Raw genomic sequence first — 26,316 nt, 5'->3', positions numbered from 1 at the left:
CGCTGGAATTCCGTCCCTAATTACGGGACATCCTCCCCGTTGCCGCAGCAACGTGGCCATAAAAGCTGTCTGAGAGTCTGGGGCATTTGTACAATTGGAGTGCAGTGCAATAAACCGTCTGAGACCCAAGGTTATTAACTGTGTTACCAAGGAGGCGAGAGCAACGACAGGGAGAGGACGGATAGCAAAAAGCTTCTGCTCGCTGGCTGCATCGACTTCATTTGAAAGGCTTTTCCCCCTCGCCTGGTTCATCCACCTCGAGTCAGTGGCGTGGAGAGCGGCTGCCCTCAGGATTGGATCTTCCTCTACCACCGGGCGGCGCTATTGGGACCAATGTCATGGCCGCGGATCCTTGGTCTCCAAGCTCACGTCGAATGCACGCAGGTAAAAGTTGTCAACACAACCCGGAGCTGGAACAGCTCGCTCAGACCTTCCGTGTGTTCGACCTTTAGACGCTTCTGCGGTAACTTTGAGATGGGAGCCGCTTCGAGTTTAGTCTCCACATTTCTCTGCGGTGCTCACTGGGCCGTGCGGTGGAGAAAGTCTTCCTGGGGGCCCTAATAAGGCAACACATCTGTGCCAAGCCTTCATGCTGCATGTGCTATTCATTTTGCTGAGCTAGAGCTTTTTAATGGTTGAAGTATAGCATGGCCGGCTTGTACCTGGAGAGATCAGCAACCAGTCCAGTCTCGCCACAAATGTTTTGGATTTGGGAAAAAAAGAGTCTGTTTTAATTATTCACTACGAAAAAAGGGGGATACAGCAGTTAGTGTGTAGAAATGCAGCACGAAGCAGTGGGTGCTGGACACAAAACAAATGATTTCATTTTTTAAAGATCTCGTGCGGAAGCGGCTCATCTTAAATCACAGCAGCTGGCCTCGTGCGCTCATTCTTCTTGGTCCTCTTCCTCTTCTTCAAAGAAACCCACTAACGACATTTGACGTCCTTCCAAAGACTCCCCCGTACGTGCCAAGTGCACAAAAGCTCTTATTCGGATAGATGTGATTGTGATACGGCAGCAATAGCGTCTCCCTTTTCCTTCCTGTCATGGACACATTGCTGCACTATCACGGCTATCAGTGTCAGTCCAAGTGGCGAGTGGCTATTCTGGACCCTTAATGCGTGTGGACCGAGTCTTGTTCTCCTTTGTCTCTCGTGAAAAATAAATGCTTCCGCTGGATGTAATAAAACGCGGCATTATTGTTCATAACTGCACTCGGGACGAACATGATACGACTCAAACGGCCTCTTCGGCCACGATTATATGGGCCGGATCAAAGCCAGTGGTCAGAGTAAACTGTTTTGAGGATATAATAGCCGGGCAGCTGTGAAAATGAAGATTTAATAGCTACAATTAATAACTGTAACACAGAGATATCGATAGGCCCCCGTGCCAGGACAACACCATGAAGTGTGCGGGCCAAAACAATATAATACCGGGCACACATAATTAATTGATGTATTTAGTTTCCTCACGGGCTCATGTGTCCCATAAGAGAGCAGGCCGCTGCGGGGGAAAGCATACATGCTTTGGACTAATGCTATTAGTTCGGCTGTATTAAGTAGTTTCGTGTTTTCTGGATTATTTTATGTCTTTTTTTTTGTGTGTGTGTGTGTGGATTTAATAAGCGAGCGCAAAAGCTCGGCGCGCGGCCTTCCTCCTTAAAACTCCCGCACCGCAGAACAAGGCCCTTATTTTATGTATTTCTCTAACATATCAAATTTTCTTTTAAAAGAGACTATTTCACTTTATTCATAGACGCATAAATAACCTCCGACCAACTTACAGTCATTTTAGCCGTTTGAAATATGCAGGTTTTGAGCAGGAGGGAGTGACAAATGTCCACCGTCGACGCGCTAAAAATCTTAAGCCAGTTTACACAAATGAGCTGTCAATGACTGCAGCGTTCAGGAACCTAAATGGGCTCAATTTATGAATTTCTCCCGAAATTTCCCCTCATTTTCAGTGCAATAGGGCTGCACAACAAACCCGGGGGGCTGTGGCGGCCACCACCTGGGCCTGGTAATGGCAAAGCTGGCCGAGATTAACTTCAACCTGGAGAGAGCAATAGAGTGCACATGGCCAAGGACACTACGAGATGGAAGGAGAGTTTTATTGTGGCCCTTATTGCCCTAAATTGGACCGACAGGATGACTTGTATGTGCAACCTTTATGTCTGCTTTGTTGTGTAGCGCTCTGCTGTGCGAGTTCTCTCACAACAAAGTCGTGATCAATACCTGTTTGCAGCAGTTGGACGAATTTGAATTGTTTTATCCTGAGCACAGTTTGGATTTTCTGATGTTACGCAGAGAGACGGACACACTGAGAGGTGAAACAAAATCCTTGTTTTTATTCTCAGAGGTTTGGAACGAAAGTAGATACAGATTTAATCTCTGCTGTGTTGTGCGTAAAGTCAAATCGGGCACAAATAAGCATAATTCCACGACCTGCATCAATGAAAAAAAAAAACAAAACATGAATACAGCTATTAATAACACTGATCCTAATTTCATAGAACCCTATTAATTATATTTTCATGTTTGAAGGTAAAATGTGAAGTTATATGCGCGCAAGTTTTATATATCACATTTATCAAAACCAGCTCCTGGTGAGCTCCAATAAAGGAAGTTATTGCACATCCTGTTATATATGTTATATTAATATTTTATTGTTTGAAAGGTGCAGTAATTGTTCCAATACGATCCATGTATTTGTTCGAAAAGGGTCTTTTTTTCGTGACTAATACTTTTATTGTTTTTAATTGCTGGAGACAGAGAACTGGTTCGCCGTCGTTTACGCACAGCGGAGTCTCAGTTCTTCTTAAAGCATTTTACATAATTCACTATTAGCCCAGAACCTCAGGTTAAAAAAAAGTGTTTGATGTTATAAAGTAAATTTTAAAAGCACACCAAGATTCAACGTCTCTATATATATAAGAACTACAGAGACCTTCCCTGTGGGAAAATAAATAAACGAAAACGAAGAGGAAGAAAAAGAAGGAGAGAAAGAAGCCGAATGTTTGATATTCCTCCTTCTTTCCCCAGGCAGCATTAGTCTTAACACCTTTGCTTTTAGTGCGGGAGAGTTCAGACTGTCTTGAGGCTAAAGGATGCACCATATAAAACGGCTTCTTGCCAAGTCATTTAGCTAAAGGCGAATTCTCCCCAAACATTTTACTGCCACCACGTCCCTGGACTTTGTTATTGTATGTCTTTGTTGGTGGGTTTCTGCTGCACCACACTTTTAAACTTGATTTTTATAAATCTTCCTCTAACGTGAACTACCTGTAGTATCTTAGTAGTGCGTTTGTAGCGAAAGAGTTTTATTTTTCATGCTGGGCGACTTCGACTGAACGTTTTTTAAGAGTAGATATCTGATTCTTTTTCTCAATCTGATGCTTATAACTGTTATGCTGAGGTTTGCTGTAGCATTTGATTTGTAGCGACGCAGGAATCAGTGCTTCAGACACTGTTTGCTGGTTGGCACAGCTGAGAGGTGAATTCAAAGCGTCTGGAAGAATTCACTACTGTCTTATAAATGTGTGTTTTAAACTTTGCATCGTGTTGGACCTCGCCCCTTCTACGGGGCAGTAGTGGTGCATTAAGGCGAGGTGAGGGAACACACTGATTACTGTGCTGTCTCCTTTCTCTGCCTCAGCTCCATGATGGATATCGCTCCGGCTGCTACGTAGTCGCGGAGTGGGAGGGACTACCCGTGTTCCAGCTTTTCCATTGGTCTTACAGTCCTCGCGGCGGAGAGGGGGGGTGCCTCTAATCATATCCAGCATGTTTTGCACAAGAAATGTCAGCCAGAAAGGGCTATCTTCTCCCCTCGCCAAAATACACCACAATAATGTCATGTTCGGACACCCCGTCAGGAAATGCGTTTTTAGTGGATTCTCTGATCAGTGGCCGCAGCGAGAGCGGCGGAGGTCACTACACGGGGAGCGCGGTGTGCGTGCCCCATAGCACCGCCACAGAAGTGCCTTACGGACTACACAACTATGGATACTTCCCAGGTATGGGTAAGCGGAGCGATGTGGGTCCTCAGAACATGGTTTCCAGCTCAGGCGCGTACATGTCCAGCATGGAGATGTGGATGGACGCGCAGAGGTCATGTCGAATGGACCAAGAGCACCCAGTGGGCTCCCAGGTCGCGCCCTGCTCGTTCCCGCAGAACATTAAGGAAGAGAGCACCTACTGCCTGTATGAGCAGCCCAAGTGCCCCAAAGCCTCCACCGCTGAAGATCTCACATATTCGAGGTTAACGACAACCGGTCTCGGTTCGAGTTCGTGTACAGTCACCGATGGCGGCGGCGGAGGCGGCGGCGGGGGCTCAGTGCCTGTGCCGGGCTACTTCCGCTTGTCTCAGACGCACGCACATTCTCATAAACTTTACAACACCAACGGCCCCCAGCCGAACCCTTCCCATTCTCATTTTGGCCTACACCCCACTGCTCCCGCTCGCTTCCACACGCCACCAATCTCGACTTCTGCTCCAGCCACGGCGGAGGAAGGCAGGAACACCGAGGAGCCCGTGTCCTCGGGAAACGCAGACCTGCAGCCTCACGCTGCACCGGGGAGCGAGGAGGCGCGCGAGTCCTCGGATGCAGAAGCCTCCTCAGCTGACGAGACAGAAGAACATGACAAAGAGAGACCAGCAAAAGCCACTAAAGGTAAACTTGGTTAGAAATAGGTGTGGTCCTGCATTGTTGTTAAATTTGCATGCAGCGCAGGTAGAGTGTCGCTTTTTATTGACACCTGCCAGGTTTTATTTGACTTACTAGACTGCGGTGACGTTTCGAGGCACGAGTGTGAAAACATGCATTTACATATTTACTCTCAAGTCGAGTATTACCAGTTTGTATTGTGTATGTCCATTAAAATGATGCAAACGTGCGTGGATAGATCCGGGAAGGTTATGCGTAAAACTGTAAAATGAGTGAAGAATTTTAAGACAAAGCTACATTTGATTTAATTTAAACAAATCTACAGTAAAATGGAAAATAAACGAGCTAATTTCAGATACTTACATACAGTATTATACAATTTGAATACCCATAGACTTAGCCAGTATTTATTTCGAGCGCTGCGTAAAATATACTTGGGTCACATATTGTGTGTGTGTGTGTGTGTGTGTGTGTGTGTGTGTGTGTGTGTGTGTGTGCGTGTATAGGCCTGTTTATATTGTCCATCCCATAATATCTTTGTATTCATGAACTCCTCATGTCACAAAAAGTGCTACTGTTCCACTAGACTTCATTTTTGTGCAGTGTTTTATAAATTGTCTAATGTGTTCAACTCCAAGTCTGGTGACTCCAACAAAGATGCCATGCTTTACGCATAAAACACACACACACACAAACACACCAACACACACACACACACACACACACACACACACACACACACACACACACACACACACACACACACACTCATCACTTTAATGTGTGTTTAATGCAACCAGAAACACACACACACACGCATACACACACGTATGGGCCACACCACAGGCCTTATTGTAGTGCGTAAAATAATTTATAATACAAGCATAGACAAACACACACACACTCTCTTACTCCAAGAATACACACACACACACACACACACACACACACACACACACACACACACACACACACACACACACACACACACACACTCCAGTGCCCCTCATGTTGCAGTGCGTAAAAACTCTCTACTATCTGCCATTTTCTTTAGGAGGCGCACAAAGTGAAAACGCGGCCAACTGGCTGACAGCAAAAAGCGGCCGGAAGAAACGCTGTCCTTACACCAAGCACCAGACACTGGAGCTGGAGAAGGAGTTCCTCTTCAACATGTACCTGACCCGAGAGCGCCGCCTAGAGATCAGTAAAAGCGTCCACCTGACGGACAGACAGGTTAAGATCTGGTTCCAGAACCGCAGGATGAAACTGAAGAAAATGACGCGGGAAAACCGCATCCGCGAGCTCACCTCCAACTACGGATTTTCGTGATGAACGGAAGGTGATCACATTTTAAAACAGAGATAAAAAAAAAAAAAAAAAAGGTCTGAATCAATGACGCCCAAACCTTCCTCACCACTTTGTCCACATAATGACTCATTTTTCACTGTGGGGGTTCAACTTCTCTCTTATTTCCAGACAAGTTTTAAAGTCATCGTCCTCTGTGAGCTACTGAGAAGAGAGACGGGGAGGGAGGGAGGGAGGGAGGGATACTGAATGTTATGGTTCTGTTTGGTTGTTTTCTGATGTCGTGTTTTTGTAACGTCGACCTGTTTCTGTCACATCTGTCGTATGGTTGGATAGTGTCAGTGGAGTTCAATTTTCACGATTTAAAAAAAAAGAAAAAGGAAAGATTAAAAAAAACAAAAACACATTGTGTCCTGGAAAAATCGCCCAGTTCTCCCCACAGCTGGCACATTTTATTATTTTATAAATTTTAATCAAACAAATATGAATTTATTTTTACTTTAATTGGAATTGCATGATATAAAGTTTTCTTACATTAAAAAAAAAAATAAAGCACCCTGGAATATAACGCCCATGTATCACCGAGGGGGAGAATAATTCACTTATGACCATTAGATGTAGTCTCCCATGATATAGGCCTCTTCTATGTACGAGCTAAATGTATACGTTGAATCTTTATCCACACTGAGGACGCGACAGCGGTGTGCCAAGTGAAGGAGGAACGTTTATATTGTATATTTCTGTGTATATATGACATTGTGTTTTCTTTTTTTGTGTAATGCCTAATAAATTATCAGCTCGCATTGAGGAGTAGCTGCTTGTATTTTTCTACTCTGGATTCATATATTTCTTTAAGAGGAGGAAAAAAGGGTTTTGCTCGAAATTCTAAAAAATAACACGGGCCCCCTCGCTTGAGTTTTTTTTGTGAAGGATCTAAGCTTTTCTACAGGCTAATGTAATGGCCATCGGAAATAATTAAGATATTAGGCTATAAGCCGTCTAGCTGCATGCCCAGCCGGCTATTGTAGAGTTTTATGACTGGCTGCTATATGAGGTTTCTCCCTCTCCTCTAAGAGCTGCTTCAGTCGTGGGAGAGCCTTTCAGACGGAGAGGAGGCCCGGCACTCAGCTACAAATCTCCACTGTACAGAAACACTGTGGATAAAACACAACCTTCTGTTTTAGTTTGGGAATACTGAATGGGATTAACGCAGCCCGGATCAGGTAAGTCCGTTTATCATTGTGCAGTATTTTGTCTGTTTTGCGCCTTGTTGCAGCGGCTCCACTGTGGTGTGTACAACCAGCTTCTACTTTCTCATACAGACGACTTTCCTTCTTTCCTTCTTTCTTTTTTTTTGGGACGCTTGATGACGGCAGCGGCGACCACGCTGCATTACGAATTGGCTGATTGTGTTTCAGGGCCGGATCGACTGTCGAGTGGTTTAGGTAGTTTCATGTTGTTGGGGTCGATTTCTTAACTCTGCAACATGAAACTGTCTTAATTGCCCCAGTTACACACATCGAACCCAGAAAAGGAAAAGCAAAGCAGGGACGCAAAGCTGTTGGCATGTAATGGAAATTGTGGAGAGGTGTTTTGGAAACATGTACCAAAGGCTACTTGACGTGTAACTCGGGGAGGGTTGACTGACTGGCTGCTGTGTGTATTCTGAACCTGTCTCTGGTCATGTTTTCTTCAGTCCTCCCTGCTTGTTTTTCGCCGTTAAAATCAACCCGAGCAGTGGCCATAGTGCTGTATTCAAACGTGATCAAAGCTGAGCTGCAGTATGCGTCCTGGACTTGGGATTAAGGGGGTAAAGCCGCGAGTGTTTTCCGTGTGTAGTAGTGACGCAGACGCGCCAGACAAGGCCTCGGTTACGACCACTGCAGTGGAGGGGAAGGGGAAGGTGAATGGGGCAACAGCGACCTCCGTGGGCAATGAGACCGGATGCTTCCGCTGCGCAATAGTGGCTCAGACAAAAGGAGGGGAAGGGCTTTATGGCGATATTTAGATCCGCCAGACAGGCTGTTATCTGCAGAGGCAAAAGAAGTGAATAGCCCCCGCGGTAAACTGGGTGAAAAAAACACCCTGATTTAGGTTTACAGCCTGAGAGCCTTTGGCAAAGTGGCGTCTTTTCCTGCTCTGAAGGTGTTTGTCTATTCGAACTTTTAGTGCACAAATAGGCGCACAGCCGCTGCGTTCCCCCCTCGGCTTGTTTGATGTCTGTTGGCCAAATAACGTGCAAGTACCAGAGAGGTGATAGCTCGGGACTACAATGCACGTCATGGACAGATTGTGGCTGTTTTCTTTTTCTTTTTTGTCTGTCTTTCTCCTTCCTCCTGTGCTCCTCTTCTTAACGCAATAGTAGCAGCAGAGTGCAGAGAATTCCTGCGCGTTGAATCGCCTGTGGCCTTGTGGGGTGTTGGCCCAGCTCTGCGTTTATTTGCTGGTAATAAATAAAACACGCCGCGTTATAATGTGCGAGAACTCAAGGTTGCTGCTTTGTGGACGTGATCTGCGGCGCGGGGCTGGATTCAGGTTTATTATGGACGCTGATACGCGCATTAAGTTATTTATTTATATCCGTAACACATAAACTCTTCTGTTACATTAAAGTATTTTCAGTTGTTTTTTTTTTTTTTAAATCTTCCAGCAAAACCACATTTAACATTTAGCTACTTATTAATTTCTGTTTAATCCTAATCTCTCCAACTTGCTGTTTCCTGACTGTTTATGACGTGTTTATCTTGATCTGTCACATGTTTCTAACTCTGGATCTTCACCACATATATATTCTAAACGTGCTGCTGCGTCCTAGTTTGAGCTTCTGCTCGCACTATTTGATTTTTTAAAACGAGGAAACCACAAGCACCACATTACGCAGCGTAACTTTAGACCGAGGCAGCGGCCGTGCGCATTAGAGCTAATTTGTTAATCGTGGTGATGATGGCAACATATAGAGGCCCGCACAAGTGATAACGGCGGTGAGATAATAAACGCTTGGAGCGGGAGGTGAAGCGAGGAGAAACCGCGGCTGCGCCATCACTGTGTTATTTTGAAAGTATTTAATAAATATCCGGCCATTGTGCCTCAATTTAATCCGCCAGAAAATAAATTATATCACATTTGATCAGTTTTTATCTCTTTATCTTTATTATTATTATTTATTTCAATTAATTTCCCTTTTCAAATAGTTTCTAACACACATATTGCTTCATATTTAACAACATGCAGTCACAGACTGACCAGTGGATGTAACTGTTGTTTAATTTGTTAAATATATCAAGTGTTTCATATCGTAATTATAACCGAACAATTACGAGTCTGTAACTGAAATTTACAAAACAAATACGGGAAGAAAAATAATCTTCCGTTTTGTTAATTTGACTGATATTTCAAAATAAAACATTTCCCCCTTGCAAGACATTTTCCTCATGTTTATTTATTTATTTTTATATATAATAAATGTTCATATCTCATCACATCATCTCCGTTAAAACTATTCCTTTACTGTGACGAGATGTTTGCTCCAGATTATACGTCAGTGAATAAAAGCCTGTATATGAAGTGTGTTTGTCCAAATCAACAAATGTGCATTTAAAGAATTCTGCTTTATTGTTCGGTGTTTTTAAATGAGCACAGAGACTCAGACACTGTCTCCTCCAGCGAGATGTGAGTCTGAAAATAACTATTTCAGCCTGATAGAGGACATTTCGGTGTGACTGTCAGTTTTGTCTGTTAAATGTGTTCAGTGCTTAAAACCGAAAATATCAGAAGATGTGGAAGAAATCTGTTTCAGCCGAAAAAGAGCAAAATATAAGAGAGTGAGATCTGTAGAGTCGTGATTTAAAATCCACACGTTGTTTCAGCTCTGAGCCGAAAGTTTCTTAAATACAGCGGTGGTTAAAATGTGTTTTGGTTAGCAGCAATGGTGGGGTGCTTACGTGTCCTATAAAGTACCTCGTAAAATAAGCTTTCCAAAAAACATACTGTATCGTTTTGGAAAACCAAGACGGGTCTTTAACAGCAGCAGCAGCAGCAGCAGCAGCAGCAGCAGCAGCAGCAGCAGCAGCAGTGAGGTTACATTCAATAAAACATGACTTTTTGTCACTCACTCATATTTTCCGTCTCACAGATAACAGATCTAAGTCATATCTTGATAATTCTCAGCTTTAAAACTGGAGGTTGTTATAGGAGAGCGGGTGAGTATTTAATGACCAAAGGGATTGATTTATCCTTTATTGTTCAGCCTTTATGATCACGTGTGTCTGCTGCCCAATGGCGCGCCAGCCTGGCTCCCCATTACTAGCCCACTGTAGTTCTCTGTGGGGCCAAGTTGCTACTTGATTTCTCCACATTGTTATTTTGTGAGGCTGGGTTTACTGCATGTGTATGTGTGTGTGGTGTGTGTGCGCGCGCGTTTTTACTTTTGCATGTATCTGCTGTATGACTGCGTACATGTGAACGTTTAATTTCTCTGCCATGTCGACATCCGGAACACTGGCTAGTTACTTCGTCGATTCCCTCATTTTGCCCGAGAGCGAGGAGCTCTCTGTGCCGAGATACCCCTCCGGTGCTGGGCTGCAGCACGCCAGGCAGTCCGCCTCCATCAGCAGCGACCACAGCGAGCTCGGGACCTGCACCTTCCCGTCCAAACCTCCGGTGTTCGGGCCGTCATGGAGCCACGTTCCTGCTCAGTTCCCAGGCACCGTCTCCTCTGTGTATCATCACCACTATGGGCATCCCTCAGGCCCGGTCGGTGCAGAGACCGACGGCCGCTATCAGTCGTGGCTGCTGGAGCCCATGTCCGGTTCCCTGCCCATGGCTGGATTACCGACGAGCCATCACTACGGAATCAAACCGGAGGTTCTGGGGACGCGAGCTGACGGCGCGCTGCCCGGCTCCCACACGGCGCTGCTGCTCTCCGATTACGCCAACGGGACGGTGGCGACGGCATCCCCGCTGGAGAAGGACGCGCTGTCCGGCCAGCCAGCAGACGTGAGCGGGGAAGCTGAGGAGAAATCGGGCCTCGATCCAAGTAAGTGGCTGCAAAGCCCTTTATGTTTATAGCCTACTATTTATACCGCATAACGCTGCGAGGACTGGGGTGCGTGATGGGGGTGCGCGTCTGAACAGATGCCATTCTGAACGTGCCATTTCCTTATGGGGACTGTTAATGGCTCAGCTCCCATTGCTATATTAGATAACCTGTTTTAAAGTGAACGTGAGCTCGGACACAAACTCGGGAGGTTGTGTTTACACACGTGCTCCCATCAGAATGACGGGATTTTGTAGATTCAGCCAAATGATTCTGATTGTTTTCACATTTGGTCTCTCGGTACCGGGCCCTCACACCAGTGTCGCTACCCCCCCTTTACTCTTTCCAGATAACCCAGTGTCCAACTGGCTCCACGCGAGTGCCACGAGAAAAAAGCGCTGTCCGTACACGAAGCACCAGATCCTGGAGCTGGAGAAAGAGTTCCTTTTTAACACCTACCTGACCAGGGACCGTAGGTACGAGGTGGCGAGGCTGCTAAACCTCACCGAGAGACAGGTTAAAATCTGGTTCCAGAACCGCAGGATGAAGATGAAGAAGTTCAATAAAGACGGCGCACAGAAAGACGAGTGACGGAAGCCGCGTAGACAAACAGTGTGTGAGGCTGTTAGCGAGCTCTGTGTGCGGAAGCTCTTAACTCTGCTGGACCTGGTTTTTAAAAACTACATTGTCTTATTGTTCTATAGCAGGAGTTATCTCATGTTATTCGGCTTATTCGTCTTGTATAAAGAAAAAAAGAAAAAGAAAAAAGCATGTTGGGCTTTGATGCGACTACCTTTATATTGCACAATTTGAACAGTGCCCACTCATTCTTTTTTTTTTTTTTTTTTTTTAATTTTGTTGTTTTTCTTAAATTGAGTTGAATAATATCTGGTTCTGTGTATTAGTTGGCCTCGTCCCTGTGCTCGTGTGTGTGTGGATGTGTTTAGCTGTCTGTGTCCTGGTTTGTAGCTATATTTGTTGTCACTTGAGCGTATATTATATAGTTTGTTTTAAAAAAAAAGTATTAATTTTTATTGTTGTTTCTCCCTCATACTGCTAGAACTGTGACTGATGACCGTGAGTTTGAATCTAACATTGGATCCGTAGAAACAAACAGACTGATCGCATTTTGTAGGAGGCGTGAAAACCTCAGAAACCTCTTGAAAATGCTGTAAAACTAAAAATGTAAGATGTTAAAGAAGCTATATTACACGACACGATGGACTACCTATGTCTTTCAACTACCTACAATAACCTTTTTTTGTTTTTCTTTTCCTCTGATGGCGGATTAAAGTAGATTTGCTTGCATTAGATGCTGAACTATGAATTTCAGGGAGTAACATTTGGAAAGTACACGATGTTTGTTAGCGAGAGAAAATAAAATAAAAACACTGTAGGCTACTTATTGATTACCTCACGGCCTGCTGGCCGTCTGACTCTTTGGTTCACAAATGTAATTTGTACTTTATTTATTAAATAAAACAAATTATATCTGCGAATACACGCACGCGACCTGCTTATTTCTTCTATCTGTGATTTTTAAAATGTCTTAATAACGAATTCTGGACTCATAAAAAGGCTTAGATGGAATAAAAAATATATATATGAAGGATGACAACTAGATATGAACGCACGCACACACACACACACACACACACACACACACACACACGGAAATACATTAAGAAAATATGCAAATATATTTGAATACATGAGGGAAAATTCAAATGAACACCTTTTTTTTTTTTTTTAGCTTTTTGTGAATAATATCTCACGCACACACAAACACACCTATAGGCGTGTGTGTGTGTGTGTGTGTGTGTGTGTGTGTGTGTGTGTGTGTGTGTGTGTGTGTGTGTGTGTGTGTGTGTTCCTGGATTGGGGACAGAGCAACGTCTTGGCAGAGGATGTTGTTAGCTGTATACAGCCATAAAAGACAATTACCGCTATAACCTTTTATGGGGTGCAAAGCGCTGCGAGGCGAGAGGACACAAAACAAAAAAAGACATCGAGAGCTCCGACAGCTGAAGCCCAAAATAATGCAGCCGGTGTGTTTCTGCTCGGATCAGATATGACGAGGCCGCTCAGCCTGAAAGCTCCCTGATTAACACCAATCTGCGCAAAACCACCTTACAGCGAGAGGAGAGAATTCTCCCAAACTGTGAAATGTGACGGACTGTTGGGGTGTTTTCTAAAGCGCAACGTGACCTCCGGGAGTTTATCAGGGAGGTTTCTTTCTTTTCTTTTCTTTCTTTTTCTTTTTAGAGGGGAAGTCTGGTTTTAAAATATGGCCTCTGCGTTTTTAAGGCGGGTTCAAGTCTCTGCATGTTGGAGAAAATATTTGGCACCAAAGACGGAATAGAAAACAGGAGAAGCAGAAAATCCAAAGTGAGCGAGCTGCAGAGCTGCTAAGTCAGATGGTGGATCAGGGCCAGGCACACACACACACACACACACACACACACACCAGCACAGAAACGGATATAGATAATAGTGGTTAGAAGGTAAGTCGGACTTTAGTCTGAGTGCTGTTGTGACGCGTTAGGACGCAGATGGACCCAAACTTCAAAGGCTCGTCCAGAGACAGTGCAATAAAACGCCTGGTCTGCTATACTGTCTGGCATTCCACTTTTAATGGCTTTATGACCGTCCAGACACAATTAGGCCGTTTCCAAAATGGCACCCATTTGTTTTTTTCTTCTTTCTGTGAGACTGCGCTCTGGACAAAAGGCCGAGCGGAAATGATCAGCTTTATTGGATTCTCTCTCCGACGGGGACGCGCAGGACTCACGGTCGTTTGGAGCGATCCTTTGTTTTCTACCTGGGAACCTTCCGCCCTCTGCTCCTCTGCTGGGCCCGTCCTAAAGGAGAAGGAGCAATAAAGCCAGCGGCTAGTGTCAAACACAGTGGAGGGCCTGCAGAGGATGCGTTCCTTCAGAATCCATCTGGACCGGTCGGTCAGCAGAAGACACATGCGCCTCGCTAACAAACACAACAGGAGGAGAAACGTCACGTTACCTTTGAGCGTCACTTCTCTTTATTTATCTTGCATTTTTATCCCGAAATGCAGCCTGAGGAGAAAAGAACGCCTGCGCACTGCCGCCGCCCCTCCCTGCAGTCCCTGCCGCTCACCAGGGGGTGGCGACACTGTTCCACAACAAGCCCGCACCACGTTTAACACTCCGCCCTTAATGAACCTGCACAGGGGGGAAAAAAAAAGCTGTAGTAACATTTTTAAGAGTCCAGCCAAATAATTTCACACCTTTTTTACAGTCTTGGTGCGAGAAGCTGCTTCTCTGGGCTGCAGCTCTGCGGGGAGGAACCAAAGAACCAGCACCGAGCGGTTCTGTTCGCTCACACGGTCGCTGTGTGTCCCGTCACTTTCCCGGAGTTCTGATGCGGCTTCACAGAGGCAAACCGTTTAAAGATGAGATAAAGAAGTTTAATAGTGGAATTAATTATTTAATTACATGAAATATGAACAATTTCTGTCTTTGATTTTCACGTACTGACTAAACTTTTATTTCCACTGAGAGGTTTTTCTACTGAGCAGCAACACACACACCACAATATTATTTCAGTTATGTAACATTTGATTTAAATGGTCTCAATTTTTCTTTACAAATTTAGGGAGTTATTATTATTATTATTATTATTATTATTATTATTATTATTATTATTATTATTATTATTAGAGGCAGTAAAAGTAGTAATATAACATAATTGTTTTTCAGAGTAATTAAACTATTTTTATCTCATCTTTGTGTTTAGTATATTTATATATTATTATTATTATTATTATTATTATTATTATTATTATTATTATTATTATATTTCTACTAATTCATTGGGCATGTTTGGACCGTTTTGGTCACATTGTAATGGCAATAAAAACATTTTTAGATGGTTTATTATTATTATTATTATCATTATTATTATTATTATTATTATTATTATTATTATTAGTAGTAGTAGTAGTAGTAGTAGTAGTAGTAGTAGTATTAGAACACATGTCAGTTATATTTCTGGTGAATTCTCAGCTCGTGTGATTGAACATATTTTTCCAAACGTTACTGTTCAGACCTTCAGTAACATAAACTATATTATATTATAATATAATATATATATTTCTGATAATAATCTGCGCTGTTACACTTACACACATTAATTATGTATTATTGCATTTTTTAAACATGATCACTGGAGTGTTTCTGGGTTTAGTTGTAATCGCAGAGGAAACCAGCAGAATCCCGTTGAATAAGTTATTTATTTGTGAGGTTACTGGATGTTTACAGCCTGTTTCCTGCTGCAGCCTCTGACTGACTGAGTGTAGATCATCATTATAACCTTTAAGCATGTTGTTTTCACCGAGATACACACAATGTTTTAGAAACACAAAGCTTTTAGCGGATTATTTTGTCAAACATTATTAGAATAAGTGACGTGAACTGCGAGCTTTAATCACATAATTGTCCTCCTGATCACCGGGACTGTGTGATTTTCCTCTCGTGTGTGTTTCTGCGTGTTTCTGCGTGTGAAGCGTTAATCCCACTCTGCAGTCCTGCGCCATAATGAAATCCATGTCCGCCTGCTGATTGGACGAGATGGGCCAGGCCCGAGTCACGTGGGTGAGTTCTTTGGTCCAGAGTAAAAATGGGGTTTGGTGTAAATCTAGGGTGTATTGCTGTCATATATCACACTACCTCGTAAAAACGACACTGAGGATTCTGGGCCAACAAATCAGAGGGAAAAAATATGAGTTCTTATTATGTGGACGGTCTTCTTAGCAAATATACGGCGGCTGGTTCTCTCTTCCCAAACGTGGAGCGGGCGTCTTGCAGTATTGGACCCAGTGGAGAGGACTATGGCTCGGCTCGGGCTGCCGCCGCCATCGCTTTCGCCCCGTCCTTGTCTGGAGTTTACAGCGTCAGTGATGCAGTGTACCAGAGCCGCCCCATGTTTACCTCGGGCTACGGCCAGGGCCAGGAGGCGCACACACTGCACTGCAGCCTGTTTGACCAGAGCCGCCTGTTCACCGACAGCTGCTGCCACCCGGAGCCGGGACCCCTCACCTCACCGCCGGACAAACAGTACCGGATGTACCCCTGGATGAAAGCATCAGGTATGTGCTGATACTGTTCCTTCTGTGCTGTTTCAAAGCCCTCAGGTCAATGCTTTTACAAAACATTGGGATACTTACACTGGCCGTTAGTGGTTCAATTAATTTCGTGAAGCCATTGGTGTTGCATGGAAAGAATCGTAAAACTTTTATTGCGCAACTAATGAGTTCTGCAGCCATAAATTCATTTGGCCGGCGCTCCTGTGTGTTCAGTGCGCAGAGACCTTGCCGCTGGGGGTTTTCTCTGCACTCCTATTACTCTTATAGCCTCTTCTCCCCTTTGTGGTTGTAAAAAAGAGACCGGCATGTTGTGTAAATCAGTCCTCTTGCACTCTGCAGCTCCTTTTCTAATTGGGTCTCCACTGCAGAGCCTCTGCTATTTTCTCCAACTCGTTCGTGCACATTGCTGGATCAATACGCACCAGTATTGTCGGTTGCATAAAGGAGTCAAGTGGATTTAGAATGCAAGCATTTTGAAACATTTGTTATAATTTCGGAGGAGAAGGTGTTGGGATTGTAATCTAATTACTTATGACCCCTTTGGCGCGCAGAGCATCGCTGGCTTTTAATTGGAAAGGCTCGCAGAGTGTCAGAGGAGGCATGGACCAAACATCCCAGCAGGACACTTTAAACTGAGGCAGAGAATTTAGGATAAAACTAATCAACTGATCTGAGTGGGAAGACAATATGAGCCACAATTAATTGTGCAAGCACAAATAAATTGATGACTCCGAGAATTATTCCAAGTAGATTTCTTTTATTGCCAACGACACTTTAATTAACGCTTCATGCAGGATCATATTTCGCATGCAGGGAAGAAAAAAAAAAAAAAAAACAAAAAAAAAAAACAGAACACTTTCTGCAAATGATACAGAACTGGCGCATCTTCTCCCCCACAGATCCAACCAGAAAGCGGGGCCGTCAGACCTACTCCCGGTACCAGACCCTGGAGCTGGAGAAGGAGTTCCACTTCAACCGGTATCTGACCCGCAGGAGGAGGATCGAGATAGCCCATGCCCTCTGCCTCTCAGAGAGACAGATCAAAATCTGGTTTCAGAACCGCAGGATGAAGTGGAAGAAGGACCACAAGGACGAACCGGTGTCGACCCAAACAGGGGAAGAGGACGGTGATATCCAGGCAGCGTCAGAGGGAGGAGAGCCCGAACCTGGAGGCGCCCAGAACGCCGAGCTGGAGTCAGAAACGGCTGCAAAGTAACGGGAGAGACGGACAGAGCATTACATGAGAGAAACACACATGTTCAGTGTGTGTGTGTGTGTGTGTGTGTGTGTGTGTGTGTGTGTGTGTGTGTGTTACATACATTCATGCACTGAGAGCTTTGCAGGCTAACGGAATGACAGCTGAAGGCAATTATATAATAAGCATTTAACGGAAAGAGTTTAAACTGTATTTATACACAAAAATGCACAAGAAGGCTCCGCATGAATCAGCGACATTAACTACCTATCCCAACTTTATTTTTATACAAGCAATAAGACATTTAAGTCATATAACCTGAGTGTGAACTACTGAACCAACATTCCTAATTTACGAAAAACTACCTAATATGTTACCTGCTAATATTGTGACACTGACCCGAGGAATTTAATTCATATATTCTACTTATCGGAATCGTTTATATCCAAAGGGAGCAAAGAAAAAAAAAAAAAAGAAAAAAAAAAAACATTTCCTCTGCGCAAATGTGCCTTACTGTGGAAAAACAGAGGCGAATAAAAAGTGAATGTTCTGTTAGTTAAATGCCTCCAACTGTGATTTAGGTGCTTCTAGTTAATTTTCCACTGTATCCTTTTATTTTCTAAATGATCTCTGCTTAATCACGCAGACTGCTGATTGCTTGTTTCCGCCTCTCACCTGCTCACGACACGTCCCCGGATCTGTTTCGCTTCGGATGAACTTCTGTAACCTACCTCAGATTTCCGCAGAAAGAACCCAGATAAATGTTTTGAGGTCTCAGCCATCTACTGTGAAATGTTCCTATTTCATTTAAGATTTTATTTTATTTTTTTCAAGGCTCGAAATTTCATACGTGTTTGTGAAAAACAAATAAATGCATGCACTATTTTTATTTAGACGATATTATGATTCAGTTTATATTAGTGTAAAATGAGTAAATATTGTGGTTTATTTCAGTCACTGTGAATCCTAACAAATATGTGAACAATTATATATAAACAAGTCTTAACCCCGCCCCCCGGGGATGTCTTCCACCTGTAAATGACAGTATGATAATTGAATAAAATAGATTCTATCTGTCTATTTGTTTGCATTCAGTATTTGCGCACCTAACCACAGCAACGCTCAGCAATTACGCACCGACGCAGTAATAACATGTTGTCGCGCAGCGCGGCTCACTGTGGTCAACATCAGGCTGCCTGTAATGAAACATGCCCGTTATGAAGGTTAGGTAAACACTGCAGCTGGGGAATGTGAGCTATGAGGATGCGAGATGGGGCAGGCTGCAGATGAAGGGAAATTACTGTTGAACTCTGCGTTCCCTCTTCCCTCTGTAAGATGGCGCCTGACGGTGACCTGCCCTCCCTCCTTCCCTCCTTCCCTCCACCCTCCTCCCCCCATTTCTCCTCATCCAGCCCCCCTCCAGCGCTGGGTCATAAATCCGTTGTTGTTTATGAAAATTTACAACATGGCAATACAACTTTACGACCCGGCTCGCCTTCCCATTGGCCGCGGCTCGTCACGTGGCGCAGGCAGAGCCGTGAACATGAACTTTTTATATATAATTTCCAATAGCGGAATGGAGCAGCCTTTCATTTAACGCTCTCCGGCTGCTTCCACGCGTCTCTTTTCACCTGCGACCTTCCATGTTTTCATCCCGCACACACACACCGCCTTCTTCTTCTTCTTCTTCTTATATTTTAAATGGACTTTGGAGTTTTCTCTCCGTCAGACAGAGAGCACCGACGCTGGACGCGCAGGAGCTTACATTACGACATGACTGGATCATTTTGGGTACAACGCTGTCGGTGTCCTGACGCGATGTGGCAGGATGAGTGGAAGGAGCCCCGGTGCGTCACTGACCCCTTTGGGAGCCCTGATTTCCGTCCGGGGACGCATCCGGATACTTCCCCACCGTCTGCACCTGCCAGCTCCTTCCTCCTCCTCCTCACCTCCCCTGTTTACAAGAAGAACCCGCCACAAGGTAAGAAAACTGAAACAAGCATTTTCCCTCCTTCCTCTTCTTCCTCTTCTTCTTTTTTATTTTTTTATTTTTACAACTTCAGCTAATTACAACAAGTTTTGTCTGGAATATCACGCCTCGTTTGTTTTAAACAATCCTGTGGAAGAAAGAAAGATGCTATCACGTCACAGTGACATTTTATTATGATTTGGATGCCTGGAGGCAAATCTGATCAACCTGAAGTTGGTAAACTGTCATGCTGCTGTTGCTTTTCTTCTGATCTGCTTGTTGGCTTTGACGAGCTGCCAAGACCTTATTTGTTTGTTGTGGGATTTGAATTGGAATGTTCTGTTGGCTGCAACGTTCATTGGGTGGACGGTGGCCCAAACACGCGCTCTTTGGCGCCCTCCCGTGGAGAAGCTGAGGGCGCGCGGCTGCTTCTCTGCTTGTTTGTGCTGCAAACGGACACCAGACATGTTGACCTCTATTTCTACACGTGTGTCCACGCGTAATGCTTCACAGTTGTGTGTTTCATGTGTGCACGCAGGCTCGATGTCACTGTATATTGACTTGGTTAATATGAATATTTCCATGATTATTTTCCCGTTTGAATGACCTTTAAGGGACATACATGGATGTCCCCTTCGATGGAATTTGAAAATGTCGAATATTTGTCTTCTGGAACATTAGCATCGCAAATTAGTTTGCATATCGACGTTTTCCTGTTGTTAACACGCACTCAGCGAGCCTGATACTGTAACGTGACACTGCGGTGATTTGTTCCGTGCCATAAATTCAGAGTCAGCCCAGCATCTAAGTTCTGAAGATCTAAAATTAAAAACATGGCATTTTGAATCGTGCAAAATTAGATAAATATTTTAAATCACCTGATGTAATGATCATTTTCTGTTCTCTGTCGAAAACATCTGTTCTTCTGCGCTTTTTCCTCTGCAAAAATACTTATTTTGTGGATAAAAATGTGGCTGTCTTCAACTGTTTTAACCGCTGTAGCAGAGTGGCTCGTGTTTTAAAGAGTGTGTGCTGCTGTTAAGAAATGCTTCGCTCGTCGTGATCCACAAAACGTCCTCACCGTCCTGAACGTGGGCGTTTTCCAGCCGTGCGTAATGACATTTAGTCAGAAACCAAATGAAGTTATTGTGGCATTTCGTTTTCAAACTGTCAGAGTGTGGAGTGCTGGTGTGTGAGGCCGCCTGCAGAGTGCACTGCCCTCCTGTTTTTCCTGCAGCAGTGGCCCCTTCGCCCTCCTGCCCGACATGTTCGACACCAGCGCGCACTCACTCACTTCTTCCCTCGCCTTTCTTTAGTTTCCTGGGTGTGTCTCTCGCTCGACTCGGGGAAATAATTTTCGTGGGAACTTTGCTGCAATTGGCCAGCCATAAATCAGCTGTTGGGGCATGTCTGTTTAGCCAACACACATTCTGGCACCACACACACACACACACACTACGCAGTTCTTCTAAACTGTGGGCCCACTGGTTGTCGAAGCCCGGTGTTCACCCTGCCTCACATCGTGCCTTCTGGGGGTCTGGTGCCGCAAAGGACACACATACCTGGGACAGAATAAATAATCTATATCTCTGTGTTTTTGTCAGAAACGCATGATTGGACTTGTGCTGCAGGGTGAAGGGGCTGCGAGGGGAAATGGCATGTTGAGGGGGGAAGCAGAGGACAAGTCGCTCCTTCGAGAGACGAAGGTGCCATAAAAATTCCACACAGAGAAAAAACCAAACGGAGAGGGCGAAGCGTCAAGTCTCTATTTAGGCTTCGTGTGTGTGTGTGTGTGTGTGTGTGTGTGTGTGTGTGTGTGTGTGTGTGTGTGTGTGTGTGTGTGTGTGTCGGGCTCTGTGCGGGTCATCCGGTTTTTGTAGTCCTGCTTAGAATAAACACGGAGAGCAGCAGATTTACACTGTTTAATAAGTACATCGATCAGGTGACAATAAAATCTGGAAAGAGTTCGACTGGATTTGTTTTTATTTTTAAATGAAAAGAATAATTTCCCAACATATAACTTTTATTCTATTTCTTAAATAATGTTAATAATAATCAATCGTCATTCTGTCTCTGCTGCGTTGTAACTAATCGATCAGACGATAGTTGTAAACATTTCTTCTTCAATATCATAGAAAATAATTGGTTGAGAAATATATATTTTTTTTAACTGGAAATAATATTAATCATTCCACGCTTCCTCACTGCAGCCTCGTGATTAACAGGAAGAGCTTCTGGCACAACGCAGAAACTAAAAATACGAATTATGATCTGAATATTGTGGTTATTTTATATAAAACATTATGGCGTCATTTTATCGATTAATCGCGTCCAAAATGTCCTTTTCCAATAATTTCTTTATTCCTCTCGCTGCCTCTTCTCCTTCTTTAAATTGCAGATTGGCTGTTCTGCGCATCTTCTTCTGGAAATGACATTTTCATGTTGTTCTCGATCTTTTGTTGATATGTCACGAGCATGAAAATAACAAAAGCAGCATTTCGATAAGACACTGACTGCTTAAAAGTCCAAATGAACGATGATTCGGAGCGCGTAATAAAGTCGCGTCACATAAAGAAAGCTAACAACATCATCCGGGGGCTTATTGTTTGGAATCTTTCAATTTTAAGCAGCCCGCAACAGACAGTAACGTGTATTTACGTGCCTTCATATACAGCCTATATTTAAAGTTATTCATTCTCGATGTTGCACAACGGGCCCTGAATGTCACTCTGTGTCATGTTATTCGACAAATGTTGTGTTTGGTGTTTTATCTTGATCTCCAAAACATTTATTCTTCAGTCTTTCAGCCACATGAGCGCTCCTCCACTTGTTTTATGATTATAAAGAGAAAGAAAAGTGTGGAGAAGAAAAAAAAAACCCCCCGCGTTGCTTCGCTTTGAATGGGCTTTTATTCTATTAACTGCGCGGACTATTTGCGCTCATCGCCTATCATAACATGCACAACAGATTCTGATCGAATTATTTCTGTACACTGTGCTCGCAGAGATTGCACTCTCAGCGTGTCACTTGTTGTATTGTTTAGGAGCCCGTTGGTTTTTGCCGCAATGCTCGTTAACCTCCGAGTGACCCCGTGTGGAGCCCACGCCTCGGAAAGCGCCGCAGACGGGCAGTGCGCCTCCTGGGCCAGAGGATGGCGCACCACGACAGTCCAAGACAGCCGATCCCCGGCTCTCAGCTCGCCCGAGCCAAGAGCGCATGGAGGCGCGCCCCCGTTACATCCCACCCAGTATTTCCTCAGTGCACGAGTTTACCTCTGGAGGTCACCAAGCAGGATTTACGACTGGTCAACAAAAGCACGTGATTCTCCGCCGTACCCCATATTTGGGTGCCTACGTAAGAGAGAATCAAGTCCATGTCCCACTCATTTCCATAATTCATCATAAATTGTGCAAGGGTGCTATAGGACGCGCTAAAGCTTAAGAGCCACAAATCACGCACACAGGTTTGTGCTGTTTTACCTCCCTGAACAATAAAAACAACAACAACACCTGCAACGAGCAAACGGTGGAATTGTCAACAAATGAGCTCCTATTTTGTGAACTCATTCTGCGGTCGCTATCCCAATGGCGCGGACTTCCAGTTACATAATTATGGAGACCATAGTTCGGGAAACGAGCAATACAGAGACTCAACAACCATGCACTCCAGCAGGTATGGCTATGGCTACAACGGGATGGACCTAACAGTCGGACGGGACGGTACCGGACACTTTGTGGGCAACGAGCGGACGCGGGGCTACTCCCCGAGTCACTCAGCGGCGACAACACCCTCCGTGGAGCCGGTCAGGTACACCCAGTCCGCCACCAGCACCGGGACAGCGTCTCTATCTCCAGCACCACCTGACCCACTACCGTGCTCCTCGGTCGCCAGCTCGTCCCCGGTCACCGAGACTCAGTCCCAACACCGAGCCGTGAAAAACTCTCTAACGACCCCGTGCTCAACCCCGTGCTCGAGCTCGAACGGAGGCACGCTGCTACTCAGCCGGGACTGTGTGTCCAAAGCTTCCCCCCTCGAGGAGGAGAAGCCTGCGGGAAGCGCACCGACAACTCCACAAAATGTCAGCGACTCGACACAGCCTCAGATATACCCGTGGATGAGGAAACTACACATAAATCATGGTAAAGTTGGTTTATTTTACTGGTCCTGTATCGATCTTAGAGACCTGAGCTGTGTTGTTGTTTGGTGAAGGTGTGATCATGTTTATATGTTATCTAGAGACTTTATGACGTTCAGAAAAAACGGCTCCAAATTGGATTATATGACGATTTAAAAAGCTCAAAATATATTTACTTCCCAGAGACGCATGTGGCGCCATATGCGCCTCTCACCTGTTTGGTGTATTGTTGCTTTTCTCCCGTGTCAACACAGAGCAGGTACGGGCTAATTTCATAACATGACACACGAAGTTTAAGTCAGATGAAATGTACTGAACGTATAAACATAATATGTGCGTCTTTTGTTTATTATTCTGTATTTTGTGGTCAAAAATCCACAATTTTACGTCATTTTGCTGCATTAATTCCTCTCCGCAAGGTGCAGTTGAAAATGTGTGTGCATGACTCTGTTACATGTTGTTTTTTTAAGATTTTGTTTTGCATTTAAGGGTCATTTGTTCTTTAAAACTAACTTATAAAAAGCTAAACTCTGTATACTTCTGCGCCAGTCGTTTACCTGCAGGAACTGTGCAGAAAACACACAAAAATTGCACGAAATGTAGTTTAAAAAAAGAGTTTTTACGCATTTTTAACATCTACATCGTCTGTTTCTGTACAAGATTTGGCCGGACCAGAGGGGAAGAGGGCCAGGACTGCGTACACCCGGTACCAGACCCTGGAGCTGGAGAAGGAGTTCCACTTCAACCGGTACCTGACCCGCAGGCGGCGGATCGAGATCGCCCATGCCCTCTGCCTCTCAGAGAGACAGATCAAAATCTGGTTTCAGAACCGCAGGATGAAGTGGAAGAAGGACAACAAGCTGAAGAGCATGAACATGGCGGCAGCAGGCGGGGGAGGCTACAGGCCTTGATATCCACCATGAGAAATAAAACAAAGATTGTCATATCAACTTCTCCTCCTCCTGTTCCCAAAAAGAGCGCAGAGACTTTGTGACCGGTGCTGTGTGCGGGGACGAGGGGACCCCCCCCCCCCACCTGAGCCCACTGTATGTCCAACTCCCGTCCCCATTATACTCCCTAATATTATTTCCTTTGTTATTTTCCACCGTGGTAATGCTAATGTGAGTTTAAAAAAAAAAAAAGAAAAGAAAAGAAAAAAGAAGAAGCAGCATAATGTACAGTTCTGTCTAGATTTAGAGGATAAAGGGAAACAAAATAAATGTTTGTTTAAATTATTTCTTGTTAAGACGAAAAAAAAAAGAAAAAAAAACCCCGAAACAAAATAAAAGCGTCGAAGCTTGAAACGCTCCCTACCGCAGATAAATCCAGTAAAAGTTGTGTGATGCACTCCGAACACCAACAGCCTGTTAAATAAAGGGTGGAGGTCGAGCTGCTCTTTGTGTTCAAGCCCTCGTTTTTCTCTGTATGTACTGTATATGTATGTATTTATTTGTTTGGTGTCATTGTACCAACTTGTCAGATAACTTGCTTCCAAAAAGTAGAACCAGCAGTAAAACAAAAAAAAAAAGAAGAAGAAGCCTTGTGTGGTTTTTGTGTGCGTTGTGAACACATGTATGGACAGAGGTGCGGACTCGGTCTTGTATGTACAGTAGCCTCCATTTGTTTTTATGTTTTTTATGTTGCAGGAGCTTCTGTTGGGGCGCAAACATCCTAGTAAAAAAATACAAAACGTGCTTTTTGTCTTTGTTTCTTCTCGCTGTTTTCATGTGGAGGCTCCCACAGTGAAGCCCGTCGCCTCTGTGTAAAACTCCATCGTGATTAGCTTTTTGTAAATGTTTTTCAAAGACTGGAAGTCAAGAATATACTATAATAATGATAATATTAATAATGATGATGATGCTGATGATGATGATGGCCATTATAATAAACTTTCTACTGGAACGGCAACTTTTCAGCTGAGTGTACTTTCTTTGTGAAATAATATTCCATGACACGAGTCGCAGTGAGCCTGTTTAAAAAAACCCAAAAACCCTCCTGTCAGAGTTTCATCGTGTTAAATCTTCAGTTCAACAGGTTCCCCTGAATGAAAGCTGTGTTTTACTCACCTTGCTGTGGAGCTGGGGGCTGTTTTGGGGGGTCCTAACCGGCTCCAGGGGCCGAGCGTCCCCTCTGCGCACAGGCTCCTGGGCCGTTCCCGGAGAATCAGCTCGACTTTTCAAGCTGTAAACTTTATTAGGGTCGATTCTGGCTTTCTGACATTTGGGTGCTAAATGAATGGGGGGTTTTGTCTATGAATTAGATCGTAAAAATCATCCGGAGCGCGGCCAGATAGGCTCACTGGCCATAAACGGTCACGTGGTAGCCATTAAAGTAAGTTTTATGGTTTTGGGGAGTTGACAGTATATTGCACATAACATATAATCGCACTGACGGCGAGGCTTCGTCTGACTCTCTCTGTGCAGGCTGGAAGTGTTACTTGACCGGTACAGAGCGTCTCTTTTGCTCACTGTGCCTCGGTATGGACCGGACGCTCCCCGGGATGAGGACCGCGTCTCTGGGTAAGTTTCTGCAGACTATCCGGTAGCTCGAGAACAGCCAGCCTGTGTTGAACAGTCTTATTATTGTGTTCGCTCCCTCTATCCGTCCCTATTAGACCATTACACTAATTTGTCAGTGGTGCAGCGCTGAATACTGGTCTCGGCAGATGTTGCGCAGGGTTGGGTCCGGCTCATGGCGATTTAATTGCTTCCTTCCCCGTGTAACTTGTTTCCCTCCATCTGTGGTGTAACTCATAATCCATTTTTACATGTTGGATAATTATCTCTGTGTCCATTTCCACCCCCTCAAACTTCGAGTTGTTGTCGCTTTATTGCATTGGAGAATTCACAGACCGTGAGCCAGAAAGTTTCCACAGGGGTGTGTGTGTG

At 44.4% G+C, this 26,316-nt stretch overlaps 5 protein-coding genes across 9 annotated transcripts in view; all 5 read left to right on the top strand.

The window, feature by feature from the left end:
* The first annotated feature begins 120 nt into the window (after positions 1-120).
* LOC119016114 (homeobox protein Hox-A10) lies at positions 121-6,377 on the top strand. 2 transcript variants are annotated; one of them, XM_037092015.1, is made up of 3 exons: positions 121-384; positions 3,659-4,676; positions 5,725-6,377. In XM_037092015.1, the coding sequence occupies exons 2-3, from the start codon at positions 3,803-3,805 to the stop codon at positions 5,997-5,999; spliced, it is 1,149 nt and encodes a 382-aa protein (XP_036947910.1). In that variant the 5' UTR covers positions 121-384; positions 3,659-3,802; the 3' UTR covers positions 6,000-6,377. The 2 variants fall into 2 exon arrangements, with proteins under 2 accessions (XP_036947910.1, XP_036947911.1); XM_037092016.1 differs by lacking the exon at positions 121-384 and adding an exon at positions 437-2,330.
* Positions 6,378-7,423: 1,046 nt separating this feature from the next.
* On the top strand, positions 7,424-12,499 carry hoxa9a (homeobox A9a). Its single transcript, XM_037092060.1, has 2 exons — positions 7,424-11,010; positions 11,360-12,499. Exons 1-2 carry the CDS (start codon positions 10,455-10,457, stop codon positions 11,599-11,601), a joined length of 798 nt encoding a protein of 265 aa, XP_036947955.1. The 5' UTR covers positions 7,424-10,454; the 3' UTR covers positions 11,602-12,499.
* A 2,509-nt stretch (positions 12,500-15,008) lies between these two features.
* Positions 15,009-17,480, top strand: LOC119016324 (homeobox protein Hox-A7). 2 transcript variants are annotated; one of them, XM_037092103.1, is made up of 3 exons: positions 15,009-15,638; positions 15,798-16,132; positions 17,029-17,480. In XM_037092103.1, exons 2-3 carry the CDS (start codon positions 15,967-15,969, stop codon positions 17,343-17,345), a joined length of 483 nt encoding a protein of 160 aa, XP_036947998.1. In that variant the 5' UTR covers positions 15,009-15,638; positions 15,798-15,966; the 3' UTR covers positions 17,346-17,480. The 2 variants fall into 2 exon arrangements, with proteins under 2 accessions (XP_036947998.1, XP_036947993.1); XM_037092098.1 differs by having other exon boundaries at positions 15,009-16,132.
* Positions 17,481-19,171: 1,691 nt separating this feature from the next.
* hoxa3a (homeobox A3a) overlaps positions 19,172-26,316 on the top strand; it is a 32,942-nt gene continuing 25,797 nt past the window's right edge. The window contains exons 1-2 of one of the 2 annotated variants that reach the window (XM_037091986.1): positions 19,172-19,305; positions 25,852-25,947. The gene's annotated coding sequence lies outside the window, so the exon portion shown is untranslated. The remainder of the gene's footprint in view (positions 19,306-25,851; positions 25,948-26,316) is intronic. The other variant, XM_037091988.1, reaches the window with a different exon arrangement.
* hoxa5a (homeobox A5a) lies at positions 19,228-24,688 on the top strand. Of its 2 annotated transcripts, XM_037092062.1 has the most exons (3): positions 19,228-19,305; positions 22,337-23,432; positions 24,089-24,688. In XM_037092062.1, exons 2-3 carry the CDS (start codon positions 22,835-22,837, stop codon positions 24,337-24,339), a joined length of 849 nt encoding a protein of 282 aa, XP_036947957.1. In that variant the 5' UTR covers positions 19,228-19,305; positions 22,337-22,834; the 3' UTR covers positions 24,340-24,688. The 2 variants fall into 2 exon arrangements, with proteins under 2 accessions (XP_036947957.1, XP_036947956.1); XM_037092061.1 differs by lacking the exon at positions 19,228-19,305 and having other exon boundaries at positions 20,758-23,432.

The sequence above is a fragment of the Acanthopagrus latus genome, chromosome 3 (genome assembly GCF_904848185.1).
Source record: "Acanthopagrus latus isolate v.2019 chromosome 3, fAcaLat1.1, whole genome shotgun sequence".
NCBI classification, from domain to species: domain Eukaryota; kingdom Metazoa; phylum Chordata; class Actinopteri; order Spariformes; family Sparidae; genus Acanthopagrus; species Acanthopagrus latus.
The sequence above is the reverse complement of the archived record's forward strand: the minus strand, read 5'-3'. Positions and strand labels throughout refer to the sequence as shown.